The sequence below is a fragment of the Rousettus aegyptiacus genome, unplaced genomic scaffold (genome assembly GCF_014176215.1).
Source record: "Rousettus aegyptiacus isolate mRouAeg1 unplaced genomic scaffold, mRouAeg1.p scaffold_m13_p_15, whole genome shotgun sequence".
NCBI lineage: Eukaryota > Metazoa > Chordata > Mammalia > Chiroptera > Pteropodidae > Rousettus > Rousettus aegyptiacus.
The window spans coordinates 38,576,127-38,602,134 of record NW_023416290.1 but is presented as its reverse complement, the minus strand read 5'-3'; the positions used below and the strand labels follow the sequence as shown (position 1 = coordinate 38,602,134).

General features: G+C 31.7%; 1 protein-coding gene across 9 annotated transcripts in view; it reads right to left on the bottom strand.

The window, feature by feature from the left end:
• Window positions 1-26,008, bottom strand: part of OXR1 (oxidation resistance 1) — a 388,922-nt gene that overhangs the window by 13,711 nt on the left and 349,203 nt on the right. For 7 of the 9 annotated variants that reach the window (XM_016147442.2, XM_016147445.2, XM_016147446.2 and 4 more), the window contains 2 exons: window positions 24,042-24,210; window positions 21,044-21,206 (listed from right to left, as the gene is read on the bottom strand). In XM_016147442.2, the coding sequence (XP_016002928.2) occupies window positions 21,044-21,206; window positions 24,042-24,210 (332 nt within the window). Of the gene's footprint in view, window positions 1-10,201; window positions 11,241-21,043; window positions 21,207-24,041; window positions 24,211-26,008 lie in introns of those variants that run through there. The other 2 variants (XM_016147450.2, XM_016147451.2) reach the window with 2 other exon arrangements.

The window sequence follows — 26,008 nt, the reverse complement described above, 5'->3', positions numbered from 1 at the left end:
ACCAAAAAAAAAAAAAAAAAAAAAGAAAGAAAAAGGAAAATTTAAATGGAGAAAGAGAGCTATAATCAGGATTTCTTTCACCAACTCTGTGCTGAAAATCCAAGAGATTTATATACCAAACTACAGTGAAATACACATAAATGAGTTTAACCACTACATTCGACTAGTTCACAATATAAGGTTCATTTTATGGATTGGTTTGTATAGACAGAATTTTCTGAGTAAATAGAATTACAAAGGAAACATTATATAAAACATAACATGCTTTGCTAACATCATAGATCACGTCTAAACTCTAAATGCCTTGCAGTTTACAAAAAAACACACCAGTACTTTCAAACCTCCCTTCCAAATCAGTTTAGTTCAAATACTGGATCCTAATGGCAATGCTGGAAAAATTTTTTCTAGGCAAAGGTGACAAACAAACCCATGCTATATGATCTGTATCAGAAAAAAAGGGGAGAAGAAAGCAAGAAAAAGATATAATGTACGTTGTAAAACCTAAGGCAATAAGAAAAATAAGCTCTAGAAAGTAGAAAATTAGATTCTTGAAAGCAAATCTAATCAACAGTACCTTCTCAGGCCTACTTCAGTATTTTTAAATGACTCTTTTCAGTTTTGCTTCTCCTTTACATTGTTTCCTTATGGTTGGTACTATAGCAGTTATTTGTAAATAAAATTCAATAATTTTCCTACATTCTAAATTCCTAAGGAAAATTCTATATCTTCTATAATTGCCTAGACTAGTCTCTTGCATAGTGCTTAATTTAAAAGCCATATTTGACAGATAAACATTGTTACAAAAAGGCCACAAAAACAGACAAGTTTCCTCAGGTTAACAGCTACAGCTTTTTCAGACTGTGACATAATTCCCCAAACAGTAACCAAAATATACAACTCTGATGGTGCCATTAATAAGTGCTGATTCTCTGAGTTTTGACGAATTTCCCTTGTAATCAAATGTGTACAGGTTCTGGCTATGAAATACAGTTAAACCAATCAGCACATAGAATTTTGACTTCTAGCCTATGTTTTAAAAGGCTACTTATTCTAGCCAACTAAAATAAATTAACCACCAGTAAATATCAAGCTAACTCTATAAAGAGCTATGTAAACCTGTGAAAAGCTATGAAAGACAATGAGAATTGAAAAACAAAGAAAAGAAACTAGACAGATTTCCATTCTGGCCATCATTATTATACTGACTATTGCAAAGCAACGATGCATGCAATAATGACAGCTAACACTCTACTGACAAACCCAAAGAAGTAATGATCTCCAGCTCTGAGGGATCAGACTGACCTGGATTTGGTCTCTTCTTTTTCTATTTCTTTATAAAACAATGAAAATAATAAGAGTACATACCAAATAAGGTTTTTATGTAAATAAGATGATGAAATAAAATGCATGTGAAGTATTGCTTAACGGAGTATAGTATCCAGCATAAAGTATGAGGGCTACTATTATTTACACTACTTTTACTTGATCATTTTTTACCTATTATCTTAAGTAGTAAAGAATGTCTGAAGAGTCTCCTTATTTATTTATTCTCCTTATTTACTTTTGATTTTTATTTTTGATATTAAAATATTTGTTTTGAGAGCTCAACTATTTTATGTGCCTTAAATGACTTTTATGAAATTTTCAGTATTAGATAAAAATATTAAAGACTCTTCAATTAACAACAGAATTATCAATAAGGAAAAAATTTTTTACTACCAAGTAGTAAAAATTAAAAAAAACAAAAAACAAAAAAACACAGCCTTGCTTTTCTATGGCCAGCAAAAGAAATCTCTACAAAATATTTAATGGCCAGTTATATTTTTCTTTCTTTTCCCCATGATGTTCAATCTAATCAAGTCTTCTAGCCAAGTATTTTCAAATTATATGACTTAGCTATTCCTCTGCATTCCTTTTATCTCTCTAGTTAGCAATGACCTTACACTTATTTCTTAAAGCTCCTCCTTTTATCATATTAACCACACTTCTTGGATGGAAGTAAAATTCAATTATGCTCACAAAATGCAGCAGTTATAATCTAATTTCATCAACATTGCCGAGAGTAAGAGTAATCAGTGAGGGAACGACGAACTGCCATCATAAATATCTGGTAAAGTCATAACTTCTTTCATGTCACAAATCTACCTTTCCTCATTCATATTTTTTTTTAATGTATTCTTTTCTGTGACTTACTTTTAAACTCACCACTTAACTGTAAGTATTTACACACACCCTGATGAAGATACATAAAAGTGTCAAAAGAGTCCATGAATTAATAACGAAAAGAGATTTGAAATTAAATGAGTACAGAAATATACTTCCTCCTCTCAAAAGAATAAAGAGATATAAATTCCTAGTATATACAATGGAACTGGAAATAGTCTTAATTTCTATCCCTTTGGTAAATCGTACTCCATGTACAGAATTTACCCAAAAGATTAAACCTAAGTAGAAAATAGACATATTTCTACAAAATGTCTTATATTACACTTTTAATTATTAAGGGTACGGAGTTAGGGAAACCAAGACCTTCCAATTAAAAGTGGACTGGCAAGGAAGTCATTTTTGGAAGAATAAAGTGGTCTGCATATACTGTTAAAACCTATGCATAGGAACTAAGTATGAGAACAACATGATCTACCTTCTGTCAAATTAAGTGCTTATTCTCTGGTCTTTTCAGTCTTTGACAAAGGAGGACTCTCACACAAAGAAAGTGTTTTCGTAAGCATTTATTTTCACAGAATTACAAATGAAAAGGCAGGATTAAATCCACCCACCCCTATTACAAAAGGGCCTAACAACAATAATCAGAACAAAACAAAAACTTAAAATAAAAAAAATTGTAGTTGTATAATAAATAAGTTTTATATTATAGGTTGCTGTCAATCCCATGAATAGGAACGTGTTCTAGACATAAAGACCAGTTCTTTGATTTAACAGTTCTCCTTCCAGATGTTCTAGTCTTTTCCCCTGAGTACCCTATAAACAAACTAAAAAACCCCCTTCTCCCAACTGCCTTACAGGTCACAAAAGTCTGGCAGATATCTGTGTATGTGCCATTTTTATTCCTTACTTATTCTTTACGTTTATTCCTTAGTAAAGGGATATAAGGTAGAAAGAAAAATATTACCCAATTGATGACATTTAGACTTAATTTGGTATCTAAAAATATGTTAAACAGGGAGGGAGTGTAAATCTGAGCTGTTGTAGTTAACAAAAAGGGCATACAACAGCATCCTTGAAGTCACAGAACCTTTTGTTTTTTATTTCATCATATACAATAGAGTCATATAACAAAATATAACCTGGATTATGTTAAAACTTTGCTCCTCTTTGCCTTAAATTATAACTATATATAAAATGAAGTAGCTACCAGTAAACATCAAAGTAACACTATAAAGTTATGCAAGACATGAGCAGACAAAAAAAAAATATGGATAGATTTCCACTCTGGCAATTATTATTATATTGTCTTTTGCAAGGTGAAAATGCATACAATATGGGAGCTGACTCTGTACTTACGAAACAACCCAAAGTGGTCTTGATCTCTAGGTGTGGAGTATTTGGAGTGAATACAGATAGACTCACTGGTGAATTCTATCAGACATTTAAGAAATAAATTATACTAATTCTCTACAATCTCTTCCAGAAAATAGAAGTAGAGGAAATACTTCCCAATTAATTTTATGCGACTAACAAAAAAAATAAAATAAATAAAGACATCATAAGAAAGGAAATATACAGACCAATATCTCTCATGAACATACATGCAAAAAGCCTCAACAAAATATTAACAAACTGAATCCAATAACGTATAAAAAGAATTATATACGATAACCAAGTGGGGTCTATTCCAGGTATGCAAGGCATTTGCAAGGTACTTCAACATTTGAAAATCAACTGACGTAATCTATCATATCAAAGAAGAAAAACCATATTTTTATAATCAACAGATGCAGAAAAAGCACTATTTAAAAGCACTACTATCCAACAGTCATTCATGATTAAAACTCTCAGCAACGTAAAATAGAGGAGATCTTCAACTTCATTAAGAAAACCCCTACAGTTATTAAAACAATAGTCCTTATGACTTTGATTAAATTTCCTTTTAAATCCTAATTCTAAAAATCATCTCTCTCTATAATATCCCTTAGAGACCTGGCCTTTTCCCTGATAATCGGCAGCCCCTGAGGCAGCAGAAGACAATGACCTGGACCTGATGAAGTGTCACAAGGTCTGGACCTCTCGCAGGCTAAAAGATAACACCTTGACCTAAGTTACGTTTCAATTCCTGAGCCCTAAGGTAGAACAATCCCCCGCTCCCCAGCTTCTTTCCCATGAAACCAGACAGAGGGACACCTGAACAGACCTCAGAACTGTCCTCAAGACTTGTAGAAATGATTTATTACCCCTTTCTTACCTCCAACCAATCAACTCCTAGCAGACCCGAACTCCCTAACCCAGGGTGTCTCATGATTTTGCTCTATATGATCTGTAACACACATGCCATCAGGGAGTTCCACCTTTTGAGCATTAGCTTCCTGTTCCCCTGGGTGGTGTCCTTCATAATAAAATAGCCAATCTTTCTCCATGGCAATTCTTGGTGTTTAGTGTTTGGCTCTGCTAGCACCGAATGGACAACTCTTTCTGTTTAGTAACATTATTATATGTAATGGTGAAAAACGAAATATTTTCCCACAAAGATAAAGAGCAAGACAAAGATGTCCCTTTTCACCACTCCTATTCAACATTGTACTAGAAGAAGTCCTAGTTAATGCAGTAAGATAAGAAATAAAAGGTACTGATTGGGAAGGATGAAATAAAACTGTTAGCAGATGACATGACTATCTATACAGAAAATTCTAAAGATTCAACCCAAAACTGTTGGAATTAATAAGTGATCATAGTAGGTATACAGAATATAAAATTAATATACAAAAGTCAATTGCTTTCCTTTATATCAGCTATGAAAAACTGGAATTTGAAATGTAAAATAATACTATTTATATTAGTACTCCCCAAAATATTTAGGTATAAATTTAACAAACTATATACAAGACCTACATAAAAAAGTATAAAATTCTAAGAGAAATCAAAGATTCAAATAAATAGAGAGACATTCCATGTTCACAGATGTAGATAGAACACTTAATATTGTCAAGATAACAGTTCTTCCTAACTTGCTCTATAAATTCAACACAATTCCAATGAAAATTGCACCAAATTATTTTTTGGATATAGGCAAATTGATTAAAGTTTATATGGAAAAATCCCAATGCCAACATAATGATGAAGGAAAAGAACAAAATTGGACTTTTTTAGTCAATTTCAAAAGTAAAATTGACATTACTCAACTTCCAAATTTACTATAAAGGCAGAGTAATCAAGACAGTGTGATACTGATAAAGAACAGACAAATTGATCAATGGAATGAAACTGAGCACCCGGAAATAGAGTCATACAAATACAGACAATTGATTTTTGACAACAAAGCAAAAATAATTCAAAAGAGAATGGATGGTCTTTCACCAAATAGTCCTGAAACAACTGGACAATGACATGCAAAAAAATTAATCTCCACAATGTCCTTATACTTTTCACAAAATTAACTCAAAATGAATCATAGACCCACATATAAATGCAAAACTACAAAACTCCTAGAAGATAATGCAGAAAAAAATCTAGGTGACCTTGGGTTTGAGTATGCATTTTCAGACAGAACACTAAAAGCATGATCTGCAAAAAAAAAAAATTTAGATTTCATTAAAATTAAAAATATCTGTTCTGTGATAGACATTTAAGAGAATGAAAAAACAAGCCACAGACTGTGAGAATATTTTTGCAAAATACGTATTTGATAAATGTTATCCAAAATATATAAAGAACTCTTACAATGCAACAAGAAAACAATCTAATTAAAACATGAACTAAAGATCTGGACACCTCACCAGAGAAGATATACAGATAACAATAAGAAAATGAAAAGATGCTCATTAGCATATGTCATCAGGGAAGTGCAAATTAAAATAACGATGGGATACCACTACATACCTACTAAGAATGGCTAAAATCCAAAGCGCTGACATAAAATGATGATGAGGATGTAGAGTAACAGGAACTTGCATTCATTTTTGGTACAGTGCAAAATCAGAGACACTTTGAAAAAGTTTGGAAGTTTCTTAGAAAACTAAAATATCCTGTCATACAATTCAACAACTGCATTCTTTAGTATTTAGCTAAATGAGTTGAAAACTTATGTCCACACAAAATATACACATGAATGTTTTTTTTAACAGCTTTTTATTATATGTATTGAAACTTGGAAGTAACCAAGATGTCCTTCAATAGATAAGTGAATAAACATATTACGGTACATCCAGACAATGGAATATTAAGTCAGCACTAAAAAGAAATGAGCTATTAAGCCATGAAAAGACAAGAAGAAAGTTTAAAAGCATTTTACTGAAGTCAAAGAAGCCAATCAGAAAAAGCTACAGACTGTATGATTCCAACTATATGACACTCTGGAAACGGCAGGTATTAAATAAAGTGGAGGAAAGGAGGGATGAATGGAGCACAGGGAACTTTAAGGGCAGTGAAATTACACTGAATCATCCTTTAATGGTAGATACACGTCATTCAGAATGTGCAACACAAAGAATAAACCCTAATGCAAACTATGGACTCTAGGTAATAGTAGTGTATAATATTACTTCATAAATTGTACAAGATATGAATAGTAAGGGTATTATGTTTGGGGTAAAGAGGACATACACAACTCTCTGTACTTTCCATTCAATTTTTCTGTAAGCCTAAAACTGCTCTAAAAATAAAATCTATTAATTAAAAAAAAACAGGGAATGATAAAATTCAGGGAGGTGGTTACCAATTTGGGGGAGGCATGAGACATGAGACGAGGTAAAGAAAGGACACGCAGGCTGATGCAGCTGTACCGATAACATTCTAGTCCTTAAGTTAGGCAGTGGGATCACAGCTATTCATTTTATTACTCATAATCTGCATATGTAGAACTTTTTCAACTACTAAGTCAAATCGATAAAGAAAAAATTCTTTATACGTATAGATGTCCTCTTGGCATGAGTATGTGTGACTAGAAAGCAGAGGATCTTTTACATATGATAAGGTATATATAAATACTAGTTAATGAATTTCCTATGCATATGTACTACAGGCAACACGGTACAGCAGAGGGAACACTGGGTTTGGCTTTAGATCTCTGCCTTAATTCTGATTCTGCTTTTTATTAGTTTTGTGTACTTGAGCAACTATATTTAATCTCTCCATTTCTGATCTTTTGAATGGAAATAATAATCATACTTTAAACATTTTATGAGGAATAAATGATATATATAAAATAGATACTGATAATTAAGTGTACAAAATAAATGTTAATTCACTTTTCCTAGTAATATTCTGAAAATTTTCAGAGTAGAGCAAAGAATTTAATGGCATAGGCTAGAGCCAGAATGCCTACATTCAAAGCACAGCTATGACCCTTACTGGTTTTTGTATGACTGCTATATGCCTCTGTTTTATAAAATGGAGATAACAATAGCAATATTTCATAGGTTAAGGATTACATAAAATAACTCATGTGCTTAAAATAATATACATGTTACTAGAAGTATACGGTGTTGTAAATAATTATTTTTATAATTACTACAATTATTATATTAAGCTGAAGTCACTGGAAAAATTTTGACATTTATGTAAGTTCTTCAATTTCTACCTGTGAGCTAATTCTTACACAGATGTAAATAATTCATTATAGGAGCTTTTCTCCTGTTTTCAAATATGAAAGCCTAAAATACAAAAAATACAATGTCACATATAAGGGTCAAAATACAAAAACGATGACGACCAAATTAGGGACATATTGATATTAATAGAGATAAAACAATGTCACTATTTAATGACTTATGATTTTAGTCTGAGTAAGCCTAAAATCCTTATTATAAAACAGGCTCAAAACTTTCATAGAAATGACACTTTATTGACAAGACACTAAAAAGGCAGGATATAGTATAAGGGTATATCAAATATGTAAATAGTCTCAAGTAAATTATTAGAAGATTAAAGTTTAGATGGTATGTCAGAATGAACTCCAAAACGGCCTTAAAAAAATAAAGATAAGGCAAGTTAAGCATGCTTGATCAATATGGTTCTCACTGAAAAGCTAATTGGCAAAGGTTTAACTTTTTTCCACATATTTTGGGACATATTCTACTTATCAGTTAATGTCTTTCAGCCATAAAATTAACTTATTTACAAAATAAAAATAATCTATCTCCAATTACCGCAGGGTTACTCTAAGGTCAAATATGATATCACACGTGTGAGCATTTAAAAAACTGTTACGGTTTACGGCAGAAATATGGCCACATTATTGCTAACTATAAGTAGCTCTTCACTTAGGTCTATACCGTTCTGCTAATCAGTTGAGTAAAGATATAAAGAATTGTAAAAAGCTGCAAAATAGAAGTCTAAAAATAAGAAATACTATTCTAAAATACTTATTATTCTCCTAGAAGAATCATTTTCTATTTTTTAGTTTTAAAGCAGAAGAGTCCCTTTGCAGGTAAAATCTTATAGGAAATCTCAAAATGAGTAAAACTGCTAACCTTTTAATTCTTATTTCTTAAGCCTTTCTCCTGCCATACGGCTCCTAGCATATCTACTCTAAAGCAAAGCAAACAGCTAGAAAATCGAGACCTTAGCTTGTTTACACATCAAAACACATTATACCGTATTGTACCATTTTAGAAAACTCTCAATGGCATCTTGGTGGGGTCGAAAATGTACCAGGTCAAAGTGTCTCTCTACTCCAAGACAGCTTAGTTTGGTAACCATTCTATATCTGTTTAGCCATCTTTAAAATAGGGAGTAATACTACTAGACTTTGCAAAGTCGTCGTAAAGGTTAAATAAAATAATATACATATAAACTATATGTATGGCAGAGCTAAAGACAAGTGAAAAGCCAGCTCTCATTCATATATGCCAAAATCACATAAGGCTGAATAGAACTGGTGAGTGTTGTAAGTGTGTGATGCACATTTATAATGACTTGTAAAATTAAAAACATCCACAATTTATTTTGACTGTTATATGTAATAAATTAAATTGTATTAAAGTTTTAGCAAACTAATGTTAATTCTAACTGCAAATCAAAAAATACATGAATAGCTTCACTGTTCTTGATTTAAAAAAACTTTGTTAATTGGCTATTCTGATAAATCTGATCACTATTTTAACCAATTCAATCATTTCATATTCCTGAATCCCTCTGTGCTGTTGTAGCATATAAACAAAAACTTTAAACCATTCAAATCAAAAATAAAAAGACATAACAAAGTACTCTCTAGCCCAATTAAAAATAATACCAATTGAAAGTCATTTTGATATTTTTACATGCTTAACATTTAAGGGTGGCAAGTTGTTTTGGGAGCATCTTCCAAAGTCACTCCTAGTTCGAAGGATATATCAAGCCTATTTAAACCACCCTCAATTACAGTAACAATAAAACTAACATTCTTTAAGACAAGATATAATCCTGAATTACCACAGAAAAGAGTAATTGGCAATATATTTTCTAACAAATAATGCACACATATTTATATTAAAAAACAAGAATTCTTAATCAGTAAGGTTGACAGATTTTTCTTTACTAGAATATTTTTTAAAGTTTTATATTCGGTAGCACTGCTTGAAACTTTTTGGATAGTTTCAAAGAGGATTTTCTCAGATAGCTAAAATAATAGTCTTAATACATAATATTATAAATGTATCTAGTTTGATTCAGTCAATCAAAACTAAAATTAATTCACTCTGGTGATTCTACTTCATTTATTTTTAAGCAGGAAAAAAACTGTGAATATCATACTCCAAAGTTAAGCTTTAATAAAAAATTTAGGCAGAAATAAAGATTTGGTAACTACTGCTTATGTAGAATAAGAAAACAAAAACACTTCTACAAAACAAATTACAGTCCCTTATTCATTTCCTTCTTTGAAGATATTTAGGATTAGCAGAAATAACTTAAAGATACTTCTCTGTAATCACACAATTTTGTAGTCTATAAATATTCTCTATGCTTAAACATTCAGAAATTATATAATTTTGCATAATGTCACCATAAAAAGACTAGTAAATATAGAAATTAAAACCACTGACTGATTTACCAGAGTATATTTATGATTAATTGGTTGATGTCTTCTCCCTTTTTTTCCATACCAGAGACGAGACATTTCCTTTCCAGGGCAAATTAAGTTACATCAGATCTTGTACCAACTGTTTTAAAAAGCATTCTTCCTCTGTCAAAGATAAATTTCCAGCACAAGAGCCCTTCCTACTACAGTGACAGAACAGTTTGCTAGAGACAAAGATTTGATTGACAATACAGAGAGCTAATCACTAAATAGTATCCATTGCAAAGAGAGTCCTGAGTGGAGACTGTAAAGCTGGGGAGGGAAGACAGGGTTTCCCGTGTTTAAGTTTGGTTGCGCTGTACCCAAATGTGCAAAGAAAGGGCTCAAAAGTTTAAAGACACAGAGCATGTATTTCCAAACACCAGTACATTAAGAAATGCACTAAAAATATCTCAGTCATAAAAAAATAATAAGTGCAGTTGCCAGAGTCCCTCCCATGTACACGAATGATTTCAATTAACATTTTGTTGTCTGTTCGTAGTCATAAAATTATGTTCTTTATTAACATTTAAGAATCTTATAAAATGCCATCTTTTTATATGAGTATTTTTTAAGCAATAAGATGTTCTTCAAGTACCCTTGAACTCTCAAATTTCATGGAATGACTGTGTAAAAAAGAAGCCAATTTATTACAAATAAATCCTACACAAATATTTAAAAGTGACCTGAAAATTCCTTTGCCTGCTGTTACACAGTCCATTTTTAAATTATATTTTCTAACATTTAATTTCTTGAAGTACTTAAATTTACTATGTGTACATATACTTCACTACCCAGTGGTATGCTCAATAACCAAATAAGTACAATTTTAACTAGAATATCAATGTCATAAGAGTATATCTGAAGATTTCTTCCATTTTAAGTTAAACCTGCTCCTTCCCCTTTACCTTATTGTGTACACACACACACAGAAGTGTGGACACACAATGACAACGACACCCTTCATACACAAACCACCTTTCTAGTATACACAACCCTGCACCGCAGCCACACACCCACAGCTCCTTCCCCACATTCCAGCACGTGCATGCACAGGACAGAGCCCGCCCCACAATGAACACCCTCCCTCCCCCACACAGCAGCCATCCCCACCGCATTTACCCTAAGATCTCTTTCCCACAGGCCCTCATAGGCACACTGTAACCACAGTGGTCTTACTATGTACAGAGTCCCATGAAACATCTACCCCTCCCCCATCACTGCACTCCCCCTATACTCACCAACATTACATAATTTGGTGGTAGTGGGTTATTATTTTGGAAACCTATCCATTATGGGCAGCTAGATTTTCTAAAATTAAAAATATTACCTGTGTGCCAAACTGTGGTTTAAATGAGATTTTTAAACACACAAACAACCACCCACCCACCTAGCACAGAATAGCCTATTTTGCTGGTTGTCCACTCAACACACCACTCCCATTGCTGCTCCTAACACAGCTTTGATTTCACTCAGGTAGATTTTCAGTAACGTGTTTCTGAGAAGGCTGTCTCCATGCCGGACAGGATGTGTCCTCTCAGATCTAAACCCGTGGCTCTCAAAGTTTAGCCTGCGTCAGAGTCACCTGGGACATTTGTTAAAACACAGAATCAACATTGGGTTCCAAAGCCAGTTTCTGATTTAGCAGACTGAAATGGGGTCTGAGAACATGAATTTTTAATAAATTCCTAGATGCTGCTGATGTCTGGGGGAAATATACTTTGAAAAACTAAACCCAATGAAATTATTACCTCATACCTGTTAGAATGGATATTGTCAAAAAGAAATAACAAGTGTTGGCGAGGATGTGGAGCAAAAGAAACTCTTGTGTACTATTGGTGAAAATGCAAATTTGTGCTCCCACTATAACAAACAGTGTGGAGATTCCTCAAAAATTTTAAATAGAACTACCATATGATCTGGCAATTCCACTTCTGAGTATTTACTCAAGGAAAATAAAAACATGAATTCTAAAAGATATTTGCACTCCCATGTCTACTGCAGAATCATTTACTACAGCCAAGATATATGATGGATACTACTTAGCTCTAAAAGAAGGAATGAAATCTTGCCATTTGTGACAACATGGATAGACCTTGAAGACATAATGCTAAGTGAAATAAATCAGACAGAGAAAGGCAAATGCCATATGATCTCACTTATAATGTAGAATTTAAAACCACCAAAGGGAAAAAAAAAAACTAAGCTCATAGATAGATTAGATAGATTACAGGTTGGTGGTTGCCAAGGGGGTGGGAAAAATGGGTGAAGGGGGTCAGAAGATACAAACATACAGTTAATAAGTCGTGAGGATGTAATGTACAGTATGGTAATGACAGTAACTGTATTGCATATTTGAAAGTTGCTAAAAGAGTTGGTCTTAAAAGTCTTCAAGACAAGACAAAAATCTTTTTCTTTAGTATTTATGATGACACATGTTAACTAAACTTATTGCAGTGATCATTTTGCAATATGTACAAATACTGAATCATTATGTTACATACCTGACACTAAAAGACTATATGTCAATTATAATAAAAAAAAAAACTGGTTTAAGAGTGTGCCTTTGTTTCTTGAAGCAAAATGCTTCCTAATTAATAAACATGATATCTAGCAGACATAAAATGAGTTCAGTAAATATCCTTCTTGCTTTCTCTTTTTACATAGTGTTTAGAAAACACAATACTAGGTCATTTAAATTTGTCCAGACATCCCAGAGCTTGAAGATGTCAATTTATCATTAGTGTAAAATGACAGACTATAAAATGAAACACTTTTAAAAACATAACCAGTTTAATGATTGAACATAATCTGTTCTCATAATTCAGATATTCAATTTAATACTTTTTCCCTCTATTTTCTTTATTGGGGCTGAAATTACTGAATTACCTTCTATTTGATTTCCTCTGAGTTGGGAGTAGCCTACTAGAAGCGATAATACATAATCTATCCTACTCAATATTTAAGGTAATATTTTAGAAGTAACTTTAATATCTCAAATCATAAGCCAGTCTGTCATTTATCCATCTCATCTCTTCTCACAATCCATATTAAATAACATTTTGGGTTTTTAATGGAAATTTTATAGCCCATAACTTTTGGCTAGTGACTGAGGAAGACTATTAACAGGGAAAGCAAAGCATTGGTTTGAAACTTCCCTGAGGTAGATAACATCCTCATTTAATATTACTAGTAGTCAAAACAGACCATAATGGGCATGACTTGTGAGTACTAAATGCTAATAAGAGAAAATATGTGAATAGTCTAGAACAAGAGATTTATTCTACAACACAGTGCTTATAATAATGCTGTATTGTATACTTGAAAACTTGCCAAGAGAGTAGATCTTACATTAAGTGTACTTATCAAAAAATAATAATAATAAAGAAAGTGAGAAGATTTTGAGTTGATGGATATGCTTATGACATAAAATGTGGTGATTTCATGGATACTTGTCTTCATACTTGCATTCAAACTCATCAAGCTGAATATATTAAATATGAACACCTTTTTGTATGTCAATCATATTCCAATAAAGTGGTTTTAAAAATACTCAATATAGAAATATAAGACAATTTATATTCAGTCAGAAAATCTACTTTATTTTAATGTTTTTGATTTCTACCTGTTTTAGATTTATTGAATTTCTTCTGGAGTTATGACTTGTAATATTACGTGATTCGATCAAGGTAAAAAAATATATATACATTAATTGCCTTTATGAGAAATGTGATCCCGTTCTATTTAATGACTTAAACATAGAGACTACTTTCATTGTGAACAAGATCAATTCTGTATGGATTTTTCTGGCTAAGATGAGAAGAAATATGGAATGTTTTGTTTTGTTTTATACACTGATTCAATTTTAATTTTGGTATTACTCATGCTTTAATTAAAAAAACAAACTCATGTGTTTAATAAAATGAACACCAGAATACTCATTATCTGGCAGCTTTAGAAATAAAATATTAACCAAACAACTGAAGCCTCTTGACACTGTGCTTCTTAGAAGTTGCAGCAACACCAAACTGCTGTGAAAGGCTTCTCTGCAGCAATTCTCAAGAACAAGCCTGGCAATGACTGACTCCACTTACTTAAGGACAGCTCAGAAAACAGAGCTGCCTCCACATGACGAGTACCACATACTAGTGGAAGACCAAATCCAACAAGGACGTAACGTGTTAAATTGTACGGCCTAAAATTAGGTTAAATACTTCATATTCACATAATTTAAATGGAGAACACTAAAAATTAATATCAAAATGCAAAGATTCTTTAAATAATTATTAAAAACTACCTAAGCCAGAAGGCAGATTCTAAAATATTATGAGTAATTACAAAATCTTTGCGCAGATTAATGTAACAAGTAGTCAACATTATTTACATTTAAACTTGCACTTAAATGAATAACATAGGCTTTGATTTGTTTGAGAAAATGTAATGTCATCTCAGAAACCAAAAATAAATCATATAGAACGTATTTTTATCAATATTTGGGCAAAGGTGTGAAGTAAGGAGAAAAACCACACCAATTTTCTTCTAATACCAACCATGACTTTTGAAAATAAAAAAAAACATTAATATGCTGTATAATCCATAGGCATATACTCTTAGTAAGCTCATATTTTTAAAATGTAATCAATAACCATAAAACTGAGATATAAATTTCTAAATAAATAAAGCTAATGAATAAAGTCCATTTCATAGTTGTTTTTATTATCCTAGTAGTACTGGGTGTTTTAAGTAGTAGGTTTGGAGTATGAGAGATACTGAACTACAAGTGATATAAAATTAACTTTGGAGATGAAAAAAAATGGAAAACTTTTTCTGCAGTTCTTATCCCAAGAGTGAAACTGAACCCAAAGAAGTAGGACAACAAGCAATTTTTTGGCTTAAAAGTTCCATGAAGCAGCAAGACTGGCACACCCAACACGTGATACTCTGAAACCTAAACCTTCAAAGATTTCTGCTAGAGAGCCTATTGAAGTGAGTACTTGGGTCGAGGAGGATACCGCCCGAGGGGTGTAATAATGTGCCGTGATACCCGGTGACAGGATGCAAATAACCTGCATTACTGCAGCATCACTTTTACTTCATGGTAAGGAATTAAAAAATTCTTTCTATATTACATCAGATAAATTAAGAAGATGAGTGCAAAATTCTCATGAATCCTGAAGATAAAACAGGCTTCAGAGATATTTCAGGCTTATTGTGGTAGCCACTGCTTTAGACGACACCACTGGACTCTTGAGTACTTGTCAAGTATGTCAAACTTTAAAAAGTATTCAATGCGCCAGTTCAGGAGGCATTACCAATAAATTATAGCCTGGTACTCAAAGGCACTACAAGGAAGGAACTCAAGACATATCATAGGAGTCATCTGGTACATAAGGGAACTATGCTTAAAGTTTTAGCATGGCTGCTACTGATAAATTATATATAATTTAAATCAAGGCACAAATGATTAAAGAAAATCTCTCCATGGTGAACCAAATTTATGTTTTGGGGATGTAGATGCAACATCAAAAAAATACATTTTGAAAAAATTTTATACAATATAACCTGTATGACAGAGACTTGAAAATTAAACTGTTATGATCAGTATAGTCTGAAAGAATCTTCCACAGCCTTAACATTGTGTAAGTTTAATACAACACCTGAAATAGTAGCATAGAGTATACATACTACAGTGGGTTTTCCATCTGTACTATATAATGTAATCACCTGAGGAGCTTTAAAGAATACTGATAACTAGGTCCCATCCTCAGTGATTCTGATTTAATTGGTCTGAGGTGACCTTAAGCCATAAGATTTCTGAAAGTCCCCTGGATGATTCAAAAGTTCTGTCAAGGTTAAGAAGTTGGTAAACACAGTACAAGCTCTGCATTCTAGATTAACCACTATGATTTACTACTATGAGTAGATGAGTCAAAGAGAAACAAGTCTGAGAAATTATCTTTATAATAAAGATGATAGTCTATGGTTAAATGGGTTACTCTAGATGTTAACCATCAGCTTATAAGAAATTCAAGGCAGAAAAATATGTTAATAAAACTGTGGGTATATGATCAATAATATCCGAACCGTGGGACATTCTACAGGAGAAATCTGATGTCTTAAAAACTAAAATTACAAGGAAAAAAAATCAACGCACAGAAATGGAAGAAGAACCTGTATTTACAGAGACTTAAGAGACATTTTGCTAGTTGAAACATTTGGACCTTAGCTGGATCCTGATTCAAATACCAAACTGTGAAAATACATTCATATTATATGTATTTTAAACATCTTTATGACATTTGAAGCAATGTCAACAACTGGGAAAAAGGAGGAATTACAGATAAAATATGCTGATAAAGCTGAATCATTGGTATATGTGAATTCATTACATTAGTCTCTATTTTTGTGTATTTATCAAATCAAGGCACTATTATCAAGAAACAATAGGTGTCAACAGGTATCTTTCCCTTTACCTCAGGTCCTTCTTGACATTTTATTGAAATGCCCTTTCCAGTGTAAATCCATAAAAACAATCCCCATCAAAAAATAAAAAAAAGTAACATTTTTTGCAAAACTCTAAAGACCCACGTAAAACGTTACCCTTACTACACATCTATACATGGTTCTACCATCTTCCTGTCATTGGATACTGGCAGAAACCAGTATAGCGGAAAACACTTTTAATAATAAGTAATTCTTTTCAATGGCCAGGTATGGTTATTAAAATACCCAAGCAGAAGAAATCATAATTAACAAACTCGAGATTTTATGGTTAAAAAAACAAGGTTGAGGTGAGTTGATCTTTTATGCTAACTATATTTACATTACTAACAAATGTAAAATGTATATGTCTTGAGTTATATATACAGCATTTCTTATATTCTTTCTCCCAATATTCAGAAATCTCAGTTCTGATGTATTATTAGGGACTTTTACTCCTGACTACCTTAAAAGCAGGCTAACTTTTTCTTAGTAAACATACGTTTCTGCTGCTCTCATCTTTCTTTGGAATTTACTCTACAAATAAATCTTTAATACTAATCTCTTTTCTTCCTTCTTTCTTTCATCATCTCTAACTCTAATAGTCCAGCCTTTCCTAATTATCTTCAATAGAACTGACTTTCAATTTTCATATTTTGAAACTGAAATTGTTTCAAATATTACAGAATTTTTCTTGCTATCTCAAGTGAACATTTTAGTAATTTGGGATGTTATTGTTTATAATGCTTTGACACACTTTAGGGTAATGATGAGGATAGTGTAGGATCTAGAAAGAGTTAATAAAGTGTAACAGTGGAAGTACCAGGATAAATAATCCTGTAAAAAGGTTAAAAAGGAAATTAATAAATATTTTCAGATTATCATAGTATACAGAATTTTTTTTTGTTGTTGTTATTGATGTGCAGCAAAAGGAAGAACAATGACAAATATATTAAACTTGCAGAGGTATTTTTTTAAAACTAACTTTGAGAAATAACTTTTTAACAGAGTTGTTCTAAAATGAAAGTACTGCCCTTTGAGGTAATAAATTCCCTATTACTGAGTATGTTAAGGCAGAAACCAGGAACACTGTAATATATAAAATAAGAGAGGCCAGAATGCCAGTTGATTCCAATGCCCAGAGTCTATAGCTTCATAACAAAATATTTACTGTAATTGACATAAGAACCTATTTTAGGATATAAACCAATGTTGAAAGAGTAGTAGAAGTTTTGTATCCTATTTTAACGCATGCCCAAATTTATTCACTAATCAATAAATATTTATTAAGAATTACATACCTATACTGGTCTTAGTTTTGAGGATACAGTAGTTTAAGAAAATGACAAGCCCTACTCTCATAGTGCTTATATAGGGAGGGGGACAGGAGGGAAACAGAAGAAAACTGGGAGTGCAAGTAAGTTTACCACATGTAAAAAAGTTTCCTCAATGTACAAATTTCTGGTTAGCAATATATTTCAGCCTAAATAATTCTGGGATAATAATGATCTAAGTATCACTGAATCAGAGTAAGAGTGAATAGGCCAGATAGTTTTAATCGAAGAGACCAATGCCTAAGTTGGTAATAAATTCATGTTACCATAAGTTCATCCTAAATTATAAGTCACCTATTCTTGATCCCTAGGCAGAAAAAACCCTAAAAACATCACTTCACACTTTGAAGAACTCTCATTTAATGTAAGTGTTCTAGCCGAATTCCTTTTTCAAAACATCATATTAACATTTAAAATACTTTTTTCATTTAAAATATTTTTATGTCATTATACATTTGTTCAAACTCATAGAATGTACAACACCAAGAGTGATTTTGGATGGAAAAAATATACTTTTTAGGTACTCTGTAACCATCAGGCATTAGACCAGCACTGTACAAGAGAAATGCAATATAAGACATATGCAATTATAAATTTTCTAGTAGCCATATTATAAAAGAAAAAAAGTTAAATTAATTTTAATGTTTTATTTAACCTAATATAACCAAAATATTATCATTCAACATAATAGATAGAAAAATTAATAATATTTTACAATATTTTACATCCTTTTCTTCTTTCAGCTCTAAATTCTTAAAAGCCAGTTGTGTATTTTATATTTAAAGGACATCTCAACTCAGACTAGCCACATATGGCTAGTGGCAATTCTATCTACAGGAATTAATATATTTTAAACTACAGCACATCTTAATTCAGACACTAAATTTTCACAGGAGATACTTGATCATATTGAGGTTAAAATTTATTTAGATCACATTTAGATTTCATGACATTTATAATTCATAAATCCAAGTTTTTCCAAACATATTTAAAAATTATCTAATAACTGAGGCAAGTATCAGTTTCAAAATTAATTAGAATAAAATTAAAAGTTCAGTTCCTTAGTTGCATTAGCCACATTTTAAGTATTTAATAGCCCCATGTGGCCAGTGGATACCATATTAGACAGTGAAGAATTGTTTCTATACAATGCAGCCAAAACTTCCTGAAATTATTATTTTTTCCTTCCATTTCTTTTAATTTGAATTAATTATGGTTGAAAACAGGTGAGGAGTTATTTATTTTTTGTTTAGAACTTATAACACAGAGAATCTTCCACAAGAACTGAGGCAGTTCCTCTGAACCAAGATTGTCAATGATCAAATAATCATAATAGTCTATTGGTTTTCCTAAGTTAAGTGTTCCAACCCCAGTGGAGAGAAAATTCCCAATTCTTTTACTTGATTGAAAATATTGCCATCCAGCTTGCATCCAAGTTAGAAACTTCAGTTACCTGGTTGTTACTAAATTCAGTCTTACTAGCCATATAATACCTTACACACACCCACACACACACACACACACACACACACACACACACACCACACACTCCTTTTCACTCTATCTTTGACTATTGCTGTCTGAGTACAAGTACCCTTCTTTAATCACCTGAGCTATTTTAAAAGCCTTCTAAAACTAATTTTTAATACACAGGGATGATTTTCCATATGTCAATACCCAGGTAACCATCACCCAGGATAAAATATATAGAGCATCTCCAGTACTCTATAAAGATCCCTCCTGGCCCTGGCCACTCAATAACCCCCAGAAACAGGTAGACTGATGGGCTTTGATTAGTTTTACCCTTCTAAAGTTATAATAAGTGGAATTAAACATCATATGCTTTTTTGCTTGGCTTGGCTCCTTTTTATTAAATATGTTATCTGTGAAGGAAGTTCATCTAAGTTGTTGCCTGTACTGGCAGATCTTTTTTATTGCTACATTATTTGGAATTTTATAAATATTCCAATATTTATCCATTCTCCTGCAGACAGATACCCAGGTTGTCTTCAGTTTGGGGATATTTGTGAATAAGGCTTGTATGAAGATTAATAATGTTGGTTTAAGTATTAAAAGAACCCCAAATAAATGCTTAATATATGTTACCTCTTTCCACTGTTATATTAAAGTTACAGTAGAAACTGATGTATATACTACACAGAATAGACTTAACACATTCAAAATCAGGTTTACATTTTAGACAAAAGACATGCCATGTATATTTTCAATCATAATACATGTTAAATACATACACAATAAATTTATACCACATAAACAACCACAAACATTAGCACCAAATGGATAACAAAATTTGACTCCATTTATTATCACATTTTAGCATCTGCTCTATATTTTCTAATGTATCAAGAAGAGATTAATCCAGGCAATCATGACAGAAAATTCAGTAATTGTCACCTTGTCAATCCTGGAGGACAAAGCATGTAAAACATGATATGTAATATTAAAAGATGTACTCCTAAGAGGAGTTATGAAAAGTTGATTAGTGTTAATTTGACCATATAGATAAGTTCATTAAATTTGAGCACATAACATTTTTACTAGTTTGTAAAATTAGCATCAGCTTATTTTCTTGGCATTGTTACATTCACATCAAGATAATGCTTAGGTATGGACTTTGAAAAGAGTGCTAATTTGCATAAACATGTTAAATGACTGCTGTACCTGCTCCATGCAGAAGGTAACATTAAATCATTTCTAAAAATAGTTTTATAAAAATGAGTATAACAGCAAATAATGTTATTCTAAAAGGAACTCAATTAGTCATTTTATTGATGATGTATGTTGCTTCTCTAGTATTTTAAAGCGAAATAAAAATGACAATTAGTAATAAACTAACATTACTAATCAGATTCATTCAATAAAATACATATATATCTGGACAGGGAACCTTTAGAAGATTATCCTTTTGTATAAAGATCACTTGTACTTTCCTATACTACCATAAAGCTGTAAATTCACAGAAAGGAAAAAGATGAATGAAACTTCACATTTTTCTCCTTACCTCCCATTCTCTGGCTGCTGCTTCATTCGTAGTATCCTCATTTGTTTCGGATTCTTCCATCTTTTTTACAACTATAAATCCAGGTTCTCTGGTATATTCACCAGTATCTTCTGCATATATTTCTGGACTCCACTGAATGAAGAAGGCATACAAGTGGTCTGTCCTGTTAGAACAAGTGACTATTAAGAGACTTAGTGCTCTGTGCTATTAGCTAGAATGACAAAATTATAGTTGTTAAATATCTTGAATAAACCTGAGGACTTAAAATACACACAAAATATACCACACTTTATTTATAAAGATAACAAAGCCCACTACCAGGAAGACATTAACTTAAATGTTTTTTTGGCTGTGTTCTATCAAGTTGTTCTAAGAAAACCATATTAAGATTTTGACCAGTTCAGAAGCTGTCTATGGCCAGTCTTTTAAAAGTAACTAGTGATAAAAAGGAAAACTGAACACACAATTTTGACATAATTTACACAATGATATAATTATCTAAAATACAAGTAAGTAAACAATTTACTAATTCCCTATATTGAAACCTGGATAGTACACATAATTTTTATAAGTTAACAGAAATTCTGTATGTTTTACGTTTAATTGTAAATAAAACAAGGAATATATCATGCATTATTGGTTCAGGGATAGATTACCTAATTTTTTAAAGCTTTTGTTTCCCCTTTCAATTTTATTAAAGCCTATTGTTACAAAAGATAATATACACACACACCTTGTGTGTTTTGCTTTATTGTGCTACACAGATATTTCATATTTTACAAACTGAAGGTTTGTGGCAACCCTGCATGAGCCAGTCTACTGGCGCCACATTTCCAACAGCATTTGCTCACTTCATGTGTCTGTCACATCTTGATAATTCTCATGTTATTTCAAAATTTTTCATTGTTGTATTTTTTATGGTGATCTGCTATCAGTGATCTTTGATGTTGCTATCATAATTGTTTTGGGGTGCCATGAACTGGACCCATATAAAACAGCAAACAATCTACAAATATTGTGTGTTCTGACTGTCCCACTAATGAGTCGCCCCCCCCCCCCGCCCCCGCCTCTCCGTGGGACTCCCTATTAGGAACTTCCTTAAGACACAACAACACACCGGTACTGAAATTTGGCCAATTAACAACCCATGGTGGCTTCTAACTATTAAGGTTGCATGTCTCTCACTTTAAATTGAGTGTCTCTCACCCATCTAGAATTTTAAAATGGTATAAAGTATAAAAACTTCCATGCTGCCCAAAGTTGATATTAAGACAGGGAAAAAGTCTAAAGTCCTTTTACATATCAGGTGGCTTCTAATTCACTGATTTCCACAAAACTGAAGGAGTTTTCAATGAAGTTGTTCATTATGATCACTAAAAATAATGTTGATGAAAGATGATTAAGTAAGTTTTGGAATATAAACAGAAAACATGTTTAGAAAATTGAGTGACTTTATAATAATAAAAATTCTTTGCAGTCTCAGACTTTTTTTGTGAACAAACCTTTTCAGTATTTAAAAAGAAAAAAGGGAGAGCTCAGAACTGGGGCTGAATCGCATCGCATTCTTTCAATAAACAATATTCATCATTGGATACATAAATGAACTAGATGTCTTATTTATTTTATTGTTATTTCTTATGATATTTTACTTTTTATTTGTATTAATGAAAATTTATAATTTATAATCAATTGTGTATTAATAATTGTAATAAAATAAAAATTTCTTCTGGGTTTAATAAACATTTGGAATAATGTGGTTGTTTACAGACAATTCTCTCTTGAATTTCTGTTCGTCTTGTGAGTAGAGGTACTAAGTACCTTCTTTGTTCAGCCCTATCTTTTCAAGTATATTAGCACAGGAAACACAAAAGCATAGTCTTAGAAGGTAGAAATAATGTCTTCCTCTGGAGCAAAGGGGAACCATGCTTCCTGTACATTATAAAAGGTTATTTCCCCTAAATTTATGGTTCCTCTTCTGTAATGTAACCGATGGTATATGCATCTGTCACCTGGCTTTCATATCACGTCGCAGGAATTGAGGCTCAAAGAATTCATGAAAATGCTGGTACTCTGACTATTACTATTGTTGTGATGCCAGTTTTCTGCCAGCATGCATTAAATGAGGCAGATCAACCTGTTAGCAAGCAAGCAGGGGAAGCCTTAGGTCCTTCACTATTTTGACAACAGTCACAGAAAATTTTTAAATAAATGAAATTTCACTATGTATACACACATAAATGTTAAGTGTATATAACTTATTGCAAAGAAATATAATAAGAAATAAGAATACAGTAACATAATAAGATTCTATAAGGTGATATAGTGAAAATATAAGTTCAAGGAGAAAAAGTAATGATGGAAATTCTGTTCAAGAAGGGCACATTCAAGTAGTTTTTAATGAATAATGATAAATGACAAATTGTTATGTTTAGCTTCTACTGGACATATTTAAAAAATTAATGTAACAATTTTAACTTAGAATGTCAATATTTACAATACAAGGACAAAAGACTTTCATTATAATTGTTTAAAGTGATGATGAAAAATTTTATTATGAAGGGGATACAAAAAATAGTTTCAAGACCTCATCCTCTTAGAAATGAATTTAGTGCTTGTATATAGCAGGCATTCAGTAAGTATTTGAGATTTTTACAGAGATTATACATCATTACCTGCCTTGAGGTAGGTGCCATACCAGTTAGTATTTAGTTGTATCTTCTTGCACTAAGACATTTTAAGTAAGCTTCTTTACTACTAAAACTAGTTATATATGTTCAAATTTTTGGCATTAAACCCCAAAGGGGAATAACATTAAAAATGGAGTAAATGACAGAGTATACAATCGGAGCTAAATTATTTTGAATAGACTTAATGTCAGCTTTTAATCATAAACTGTATGTTTCCGAAGTACTTTGTCAATGGTATTAAGTGGTCGCAAAATAATTTTGATTCAAAGAATCTCAATAACGTTTTCAAGTTTTCGTTGTTTGTTGTTTACCTTTCTTGTGGCACAGCAAACCAATATTCATGTTTCTTATCTCTCTGTGCATACTGTTGCATCGTAGCACTTGCTTGGGATACGAATGTTTTCCTCATTGGTTTTCCAACTCTGAGACATAAAAACTTATGTAATCGATGCCTTCTCTTTTCTTTTAAAAGTGCAGAACCTAGAATCGATATGCAAATAGTGTTTCTTCAATTCTTATACAGCATGCTTAAATAATTTAGATTAAATATGTTTACTTCCAAACTTCTGACAAATAATTATAGAATAAAAGTTCAATTTACTGACACTCACTTATGTGTACTCTCTCATGTAACTTTTTCTTTTCCATCAAAGGTACAGGTACAGCAAGACTAATGAACTAACAGCCATGTTATGAACTGAAATTATGTCTAAGAATATCAGGAAAAAATGTGAAAGCTTTGGAAATTTCTTTTCTTAAATTTTTATTTATAATCACTACACTAAATTATATATATATGTATAATATTCTGTATTCAAGAATAACTGAATTAAGTTGGTAGAAGTTTTAAAGGTTTACTTTAACATAGTTAGACAAAAATTTAATAAAAAATTTCTGAAGCTTTTACGTACACATAAAGGTGTGACAAAGCAATATTCTAGAATAACATTTTCTATCAGCCTTCTAGAATAACAAGTAAACAAGGTTGTAGAATTTTAAAGGTTTACTTTAGTAAGATGTTACAGACAAAATTAAAGAAGCTTCTGAAGCTGTTACATACATAAAAAGGTATGATAAAACAAACAACAGTAGATTAGACTCAGCCATCTGTTTGGGCAGTTTATTAAGCCTGAATTATCATGAACTCTTTCAATAGGAGATGCTGACATAAGGTAAATTAAGGTCTGACAATGGGTTGAATTCAGGAATCTGACCTCAATTAGCTTACAAAGGCAGCATGTTGTGAAGGAAAATGCACTTAGTTATATTCAGGAGATCTGAATAGTAGTCATGGCTTTTTTCTGTATAATATGACAGAATTAGAAGGCACATAGTCTATCTGAGCCCAAGTATTTGCATCTGGTTAAAAAAGTGAACCTTTACAATCCTGCCCACAGTTATATTCCTTAAATTTATTTTTTATTATTTTATATTTAAATATTAATATGTTTATTATTTTATATTTATATTTATTAAAGTTTTATTATAAAGTCAATAAAGATGATAAACTTGGAATATTTTCCTATTACAGAATCCTAAATGTAACAACCTGTCTAAACATATCTATCCACTTTTCTCCTTTCAATATTTTGTCAAAATAGAGCCTTCTCCCATTAAATTCTGCACCCAAACAAACCCTTTAAAATCGAAAGCTTACCATATTACTGGGTTAAACAGAACCCCTTATTTTATCTTTTTCAAAGATTCTAACACATAGATATCAAATGAAGATATTTATGCCAGCATTCTTTACAGAGGAAATAGCTTAACAATAACAACTGAATATCTTAACAATATGAAAACGGTTATTAAAAACCACATTTTCAAAGAACTATGATGACATGGGAAAATGTTCATGACATAAAGTGTTAAGTGAAAAAAGCAAAATATAACACTACATACAGTATAATCTTGATTTTATATAAAAATACATATGTATAAATACATATAAATAAAATTGAAATTGTGTGTGTGTGTGTGTGTGTGAAAACATACCAAATGTTAACAATGATCATCTCCAGGTGATGAATTCCAGGTAAGTTTTATAAATTTTCTAAAAACTTCCTATATTTTTGTCAAATGATCATTAATGAACATTAATTATTTCAAAATATCGCAAAAGAAGTATTCAATCTTTTATAGAAATGAATTCCTTAACATCTACTGAATATAATCTTTAGGTCTTTGGGGTATCTAAATAAGATAATGGAAAAAAAACTTGGCATTTTTAAAACCAGACCAAACCCCTGTTCACTGCTGGTGGGACCGTAAACTGGTG